The sequence below is a fragment of the Zingiber officinale genome, chromosome 4A, assembly GCF_018446385.1.
Source record: "Zingiber officinale cultivar Zhangliang chromosome 4A, Zo_v1.1, whole genome shotgun sequence".
NCBI classification, from domain to species: Eukaryota; Viridiplantae; Streptophyta; class Magnoliopsida; order Zingiberales; family Zingiberaceae; genus Zingiber; species Zingiber officinale.
Genome location: NC_055992.1, coordinates 106,417,171 through 106,425,497, shown reverse-complemented (window position 1 = coordinate 106,425,497; position 8,327 = coordinate 106,417,171). Strand labels below are relative to the sequence as shown.

Here is an 8,327-nt window from a genome sequence, read left to right as displayed (position 1 = left end):
GGTCTTGTGATAGTGCCAGTTGCTAGCGAAGTGATGGAGAAAGATCTTGTGAAAATCTTTGAAACGGCGGATGGAGTTGTCCGGCAGCCATTTAAACCATCGCTAGGTCGCCCCGCAGAATGTGGTGAGGAACATTCGGCATTTTACACCATCCGTAAATTGCTAAAAAAGGACGACATTCTCAAATTTGAGGAGATGATCCCCGGGTCGGTTGTTCTTGAATATTCTCCTATGTTCAGATTCTAATAGTGTTTTGGCAATAGATCCTCCAGTACTCATTGAGAGAACGAGGTTACAATTCGCTTAGGGAAACTATCACTAGATACAACTTTTCCTTTGTGTCTGTCTTGGACAAGTGCTTCTGCCGAAGATTCCTGGAGTACCCCTCCTTGACCCACTTGCTCAAGCAGTGTGCGGAAGAGTGCTCGGGGGCGCCGAATTGGTGAAAGAGGTGTAGGAAGCAAACGAGTAGGGCTTTCCTCTTGAACTCCTCTTTCCCTTTGATGCACTGTTGTTGATGCTGTTGGATTTGGTCGTGGCAGCGTGCCACTAGTGTTTACATGTTGTTGTTGTTGTAGTAACCTTTGTGCTCTGGCGTGTTGATGAGCAACTCCAAATCTTCTTGTGTTAAAGTGATGGTGGCGAGTTTTCCAGCTTCTTCCATCTCGAAGCTTCAGATATATATATATAGGTAATTCATGTTTATGCTTATTTATTTAAAGTTTAACTGAGTGTTTAGCTTCAGGTTTATTCTAATATATATTTGATCTAGTCTTTGGAGTGATTCGTGATTAAAAGGTCAGATGAAACTATTTTGCTTGCTTAAACTAATTGGGGATCAAATGTCAGCATTCAAATGCCTAGCTTGTATCAGAATCCAGCACAAGGACAGATCAGATGGCCAAGGAGTCGACCAAAATATTCTCATTCCACCTCAAAGGCAGGATATCTGCATTCTGATTTCCATAAGGTCATCTATGAAGGAGGAGAAGCCACTTTGAAAGGCTATCAGTAAAATGATCAGCTGCCTTTGATTGAGTAATGCACTTGATTAATCATGATAAAGAATACTAGTTTTGTAGAGCTGACAAGAGATTATCTGATCATTCCTTTGTTTAAAGTTCTAATAATTGGATTGTGTTGAATGACTCAAACCAAATAAATGAAAATGGCAAGCTAGAAAGATCCTGTCATCTTTGTAGTTTAATTATGGATTAATTAAGATTTCTTTTCGATACATACCAAATGAAGACTGACCAAGAACAACCCAAGCTGTTGCTGCTTAATTTCCAACAACAGGAAAAGAAAGAGCAGCATCTTGGCCATGGAAGTTTAATGATTTGCGTTGCTTGCACCTACAATCTACTACTGCATTTGTTTCACCAAGTTGCTCAAGTTCTATAAATAAATTTCAATTGTTAACACCTTTAAGTTTGATGATAATCCAAGAAGTCTCTAATCATTCAACGTAACGTCACTGTGGAAATAAAATTCTTAAATCAATAGTATGTTTTTCACATATCGTTGGCTTTAAATAATTATTATCAGATTTAAAAATGGAAATGAAAAGTTCTTGTCAATCCTTTTCAATAATTATGACCATGCGTTCACCTTGTTTAGAGATAGCATAGCAAGATCCAAGACAAGAAAAGTGTGTTATAGTTAAACGTTCAGTATTAATCATTCAAAATTAGAATATTCAGTTTTATGTAGGGTTGACCATTTAAAAATAGAATAGAAAAGGCAAATAGAACTAAATCAAATCAAATAAAAGAAATATGAAAAAAAATGGTTTCTCGGATTTTTGTTTTCATTTTAGATCCATTTAGGTGTTCATGCATATATATCAAAATGGTAAACCAATATATCATTTGATGAGTCTTTGTTATAAAAATGAACATATATTTTATTTTCATTTTAAGTTTGGTTTTGAAAGCCTCTCAATTTTGGTATAGGTCAACTTTGATTTTAAAATTTTTTACATTGTCAATTAAATTTGATATAAACTTCTCGAGTAAATAGAAAAATGAATCATGCCTACTCAAGTACTATGAAGTAAAGTTTGGGTTTCCGTTAGCGCCTCTTAATTTATCTTGATAGTCGATAAAAACTTTAATAAATGTGGACAGGTCATTTTCAAAATTAATCAGTTGTAAAAGTTAGATATTTAAATTATTAAAAAAAAATTAAGGGTGTAATACTCGAAGAAAAAAATAAATTCAACTCAAACCAAATAAGTTGGTTTAATTACTTTTGACCAAATTGATATCTGTTTTCAATCGATCACAGTATAACCAAATTTGGATTTGCAATGCAACTTAACATATGTTTTACACAAGCGAGGCATTCATGCTTTACATGTTCTTGAAAACCTTTAAAGAGATAAAGAAGAAGAGCTACAAGAAAAAAAATTTATAATTTAATCTAAAACAGAGTTTTATGAGGAGATAAAAGAAAAGAGGAAGAAAATTTAATAATTGGATTTAAAAGAATAAGGGTACTTATGTAGAGGTAGGTGAAGGGTTGGCCGATGAAAAGACTCTTTTAAAAAAAAAGTGTATTTTTTTCCATAACAAACTAATTATTGAATTAGTCAGCCATTCCCAACTCTCCAAATTAGTGATGCACCCATCTCTCAATCTTCCGAACACAGCCAAGTCCGTTGACTAGACATCCTTCTCTACCATCATATTTTAAAGCTGTTATGTTATTGTTGAGTTTTGTGTTTTTAATTCAAATTATTTTTCTTGATTTTTGTTGTTATAATAATGCATATGTGTATGTATTTAGTCTCATATTGCTAAGCTAAGAAGGTTGGAAGACCTTATATATGAAGTCCTTCCATCCTTAGCAAAGTTAAGATGACCTACACGCATGCGTGGGCTGAGCTCAAATCAGGAGGTTTCGGAGGGTTCAAGCCGAAAATCCATAAATCGGGCGCGACGCACGCCATTATCGCGCGCAAGGGGGGGGGGGTGCAAATCCTCAGCTCGTGGGCCTCACGCTTGCCGGTGGCCTAATTTGTTTTTGCCAGTCTTTGGTTCTGTCCCAAACCGACGCACGCTTTTCCGAGAGTTTAGTTTTCCTTGTCCGAGTGCAATGTTCGTCTTAGAGTGCACCTATGGATGACGCGAGTGGTTGTCGGATCTTGAGAGAATATTGTCGGAGAGCCTATGCACCGTGGGTGGCAATATATTCTCTAAAGATAATCGGCACGCCGACGATTCAACCGGAGGAGATAACAATTTCTAGACCTTACTCTTTTATTTACCTGTTTATTGCATGATTACTATTTTGGTGCAAATATTTAATGCTCTCCTACAACAACAGTTATTCCTTACAAAAAAAAAAAAAAAAAATGTTAAACTTAGTCTTTTTTTTAAATACATTTCTTAATATTACAGCCCATACACTATTAACGCAAGTATTTTGACAGTGACTCCATTTTGTTAATTTTCAAACAGATCGTTTGTGGACTTGCATACAGACAATTATTGTCAAACATAGGCAAATCAATTAACTAGACTTACCCATCAATTTTGAAATTTAAGGCCTTATATTGAGACTTTTTGTTAGGACTTGTAGCAACTCTAAAAAGGCAATACAACATATTAGATTGCAGGTGGAAGCAGCGCAGAATCATTAAGAGCTTAAGTTTCCACTGGCCAGATGCAGCAACTCTTTCATTTTCGATTCCTGGAAATAGTAGCAGTGATGCTCTTCGTCCTCGGCCAGTCCTCATCTTCAGGTACGATTAAGAAGGAATTAATGCTAGTCCAGTATTGTGGATTTTATTAATTTATTTTAATAATCTATAACATTTAATTTTACTCATCCCTTTTGGACTTCACCAAACATGCATCTCTTTTGTTGTTTAAATCCTCTTTTTTCACTCGACTTGCTTCATTTCATCCGTTATTATTGCTTAAATCGGCAGTGGATAGCAAGGTCTTTTGGGTTGAAAATATTTGACAATTGTATAAAATAACAATTAATAAAATTGAGCATAAAAATATTAGACCCTCAATATCATTATATAATTTTAGTTAAAATATATAATGATCGATCTCACAAGGTTCAAAATCAATAAAAATGAATATGTTAATTGGGTTATTTAAGATAAATTTAAAACCTCTAACATCAGATACTCCTTATTAAAAATATTTAATAATCAATCGATTAAAAATCTTTAAATATTTTTATGTGAAAGGCATTTATAACTTGGGAATATTATGCGTGCAATGATGTTTATTTAGCAAAACTCAAGGAAATAATAAAAGTATTTGGTATAAATTTAAGATCTTTAGGTCAAATATTTTTGGACAATATTATTGCTCAAAGTATACAAATTCACGAAAAATAATTATAGACAAATTTCTAAGAACACTATTAGTTTTTTCTCTCTACTGTAAAGTTCAAAATAAAAGAAAATTAATTTAAAATGCAATAATATTTATTTGATATAAATTTAGAATTTTTTTAAGATCCTTAAATAGAGGAGTTCTTTTTGAATCAATTTTCAACTAGTTAGTAGACAGTTGGTTTGGACGGACAATAAATAGAGCAAAGCAGATGTGCCGGATGGAATTTTTTTATTTTTAAAAGAATATTATCTGGTACATATTTCTTTAGATATTTATTGTACAGGAGATGCAATGATCCAGGACACTTCACTTGTGAATGGCCAGACTTTGAGATCGACAGGAGAATTGTTCCAACTGGGCTTCTTCAGCCTAGATAATAGTTCAGCGAAGGGATACTTAGGAATCTGGTACTGCAATTTCACACCGCAAGAAGGCATCGTAGTATGGATCGCCAATCGGAACAAGTCTGTCAACACATCCATGGCATCCTTCAACCTCACTTCCGATGGAAATCTAATCTTATTTGAGGATGACCAAACTGTTTGGTCAACGGGAACGAGATCCACAGGACTCAATTCTGCACGCTTGCAGCTTTTAGATTCTGGAAATCTCGTGCTGAACGACAGCAACTTGATTCTATGGCAGAGCTTTGAGCACTCAAATGACAGCAGCACACAGCTCCCTGGCATGAAGTTCGGATTTGTCAAACGGACCAACACATCACGGCGGCAAGTGTCATGGAAAAACTTCACGGATCCTTCTCCGGGAGACTACATCCATATGATTCGTGCTCTACCTATTCCGGATTTGGTCATTTTTAACGGATCCGCCAAATACCATCGCAGCGGCCTATGGAACGGATATGGGTTCGTCGGCTATCCATCGATAGCAAGCAACCAGGTGACCAAACCAGCAAATTACATGTTTGTGTCCAACGAGAATGAGAGCTATTTTATGGTTAATTACAGAGCCTCACCGACGCCGGTACTGATTCGGTCAACGTTGTGGGCCAATGGAACCATCCAGCGTTGGTTTCTTGACAGAGGTGGCAACAGAGAGTGGCAGCTTCTGTCGTCGATTCCGGCGGACGAGTGCGATATGTACAATCTCTGCGGCCGCAACAGAGTGTGCACCAATAAATACGTTGCTGTCGACTGCCAGTGCTTGGACGGGTTCGTAAATATTTCGGAGAATGGAAGAGAGGCCGGATGCGAGAGGGAAAAGCCTTTGAATTGCTCGTCGAACCAGTTTTCCAAGGTGCAGAACGTGAAGGTGCCTGACACTGAGAACGCTACAGCACGAGGAAACATGAGTCTCGATGACTGCAAGAATTTGTGCTTGGATAATTGCTCATGCGTGGCGTATGCGGTGATCAGTGGGTCTTATGGATGCATAACTTGGCTTGGTGATCTGTTGGATCTCAGAACTTTTGTCGATGAAGGAGATGATTTATACGTTCGGCTCGCAGGTAATCTAATTATCCACAAAATTGGATCGCCAAAGTATGATTGATCAAACGTCTGTCTTTCCAGAATCATCCACAAAGAAGCACGTCTGGGCGGCGATAGCCATTCCTCTGTTACTGGGATTTTTTCTTCTATGTTGTGTTAGCGTACTCGTTTGGAGGAAGAGAAAAAGAGCGTCAACCAGATTGCCATTACAATTGCCAAATGTAAAGGAAGGTAATCAATCGCCAATTGCCACTATGTTTTAGTTTTATTTGTGAGAAAGCAATGTCGATCATGGTGTTCACTTCCTTCTCGCAGGTAACTCGACGACTTGTGATGATGTATCAGAGTCCAAGTTGGTCTCGATCGACTCAGAAGATTCTCGTCTGCATAATACTGATAAAGGAGTAGGTGAGTTCCTGCTCTTCTTCCTCATTGCTCATTGCATACACTGCATTCTTACGCTGTTTTTCCTAACATTCCTCTATTAGCTCATTAGCTGATTACAGAGTTTAGTTGAAATCTACGTATTTCTTCATTTCTTTCTTATTTTTTTTTTAAATCAAAAATCATGATGGAGGAATTATACTGATTAAGGGGCGTGAGTTTTGTGCCAGATATGATCAATACATTGGGGTTACTACCTTCCTATGATTTGGGAACAATAAAAACTGCAACAAATAATTTCTCTGACGAAAACAAACTGGGAGAAGGTGGATTTGGTGTTGTTTACATGGTAAGAAGAATTCCAGTATCCCAAAAAGGGGCCAAGCTTTTAAACCAACAAATATGAAATAAACAGTTCGTTTTCGTCAGGGTCAATTGGAAGATGGACAAAAGATTGCTGTCAAGAAATTGTCAAGAAACTCCTTACAAGGCCCAAATCAATTCCAAAATGAACTCTCACTGATAGCCAAGTTACAACATAGAAACCTTGTTCGACTTTTAGGATGTTGTATCGAAGACACGGAGAGAATTATAATTCTTGAATACATGGAAAACAAGAGCTTAGACGCCTTCATTTATGGTAAGTATGTTTTCCATAATAAGTTAATTCCATCACTTCATAAATGGTTAGATATTTATCTTCATTTATATAGCTAATCGTATGAAAATGACTCTAGATAAAACAAAATGTTCCTTGCTAAATTGGCAAAAACGTCTTGAGATTATAGTTGGTATTGCTCGAGGACTTTTGTACCTTCATCAAGACTCTATCTTGAGAGTCATTCATCGCGATCTTAAGCCAAGTAATATCCTTCTTGATAAGGACATGATTCCAAAGATTTCAGATTTTGGCATTGCAAGGATATTTGAAGGAGATAGAGCTCTTGAGGATGGAACCACAAGACCGATTGGAACATTGTAAGTTAATTCTTCAAGCTACATTTAGTGTCTCACAAATTATAAATCATTATCGTTTTCTAATATAGAATAAAACTAACATTGGAGTTATTTAATACAGTGGATATATGGCTCCTGAGTACTTGTTATATGGACAATTCTCATTTAAGTCAGACGTATTTAGTTTTGGTGTGATAGTACTAGAAATCTTGAGCGGCAAGAAGAATCGAACATTCGGTCAAACAAATTCTAATTTAAACCTTTTACAACATGTAAGTTTAACTTAAAAATGTATATACTTTTATCTTTCTAAATGGTATAGAATTCAAAATTTTATTTTTATGTGATCACAGTCTTATAAACTTTGGAAGGAAGGTAGATCCTTGGAAATTCTCAATGATGCAGTAAGTTGCTCATATCCAACAATCGAACTTTTACGTTGCATTCGAATGGCTCTTTTATGTGTACAAGATAACCATGAAGAAAGACCAACAATGACAGAGGTAGTGATGATGTTAGCAAGTGATGAGCAACTTCTAACTCCACTCAAGCAACCTACAATAACATCAATTTATAGTGAAGGAGATTGCTCTACTAAAGAAATGAGTATCACAATCACAGGTCGATAAATTGATGAAATGTATGCCCTTCACTTGTTTGAATATTATTTTACTATAAACTAATACTTTAATATTTTATGTCTAAATTATAATTAAATCACGTCGATTCAATATAATACTATTGGTTGAATTTGAACATGCTCTATATAATACTATTGGGTGTAAGACTATTTCTTATCTAGAAAGAGAGATTGATGGCCACTTGTTGCGATCACTTTTTGATTTATTTTAATGGTTGATGAAAAATTTTCATGAGATTAAGCTGATGATCCCAGAATTAATTAGCATAAGTTGGATATACCTAGTGTCAACTAAAAAGAAAAGAAAAAAAAATTCTTATTTTTAATATCACAGCTCACATTCTATTAATGAAAGAAATGGACAGTAATCTACACAATGTTTTGTTCTATCAATTTACTAATCGGATGTTGACAATTTGCAAGCACACAAATTCTTTCAATCTCCTCGAACACGCACTATAGCAATTTAGGTGATAGACTTTAGATATTCAACAAAATAATAAGTATATAATCATCCAAGTATGGGAATGC

General features: G+C 35.7%; 1 protein-coding gene across 3 annotated transcripts; it reads left to right on the top strand.

The window, feature by feature from the left end:
* The first annotated feature begins 3,598 nt into the window (after positions 1 to 3,598).
* Positions 3,599 to 7,988, top strand: LOC121970473 (receptor-like serine/threonine-protein kinase SD1-7). Of its 3 annotated transcripts, none has more exons than XM_042521227.1 (9): positions 3,599 to 3,748; positions 4,648 to 5,832; positions 5,897 to 6,046; positions 6,131 to 6,223; positions 6,430 to 6,548; positions 6,629 to 6,839; positions 6,937 to 7,177; positions 7,278 to 7,428; positions 7,510 to 7,988. In XM_042521227.1, the coding sequence occupies exons 1-9, from the start codon at positions 3,670 to 3,672 to the stop codon at positions 7,783 to 7,785; spliced, it is 2,505 nt and encodes an 834-aa protein (XP_042377161.1). In that variant the 5' UTR covers positions 3,599 to 3,669; the 3' UTR covers positions 7,786 to 7,988. The 3 variants fall into 3 exon arrangements, with proteins under 3 accessions (XP_042377161.1, XP_042377163.1, XP_042377164.1); XM_042521229.1 differs by having other exon boundaries at positions 3,621 to 3,748; positions 4,665 to 5,832; positions 7,510 to 7,987; XM_042521230.1 differs by having other exon boundaries at positions 3,632 to 3,748; positions 4,689 to 5,832; positions 7,510 to 7,987.
* Positions 7,989 to 8,327: the final 339 nt, after the last annotated feature.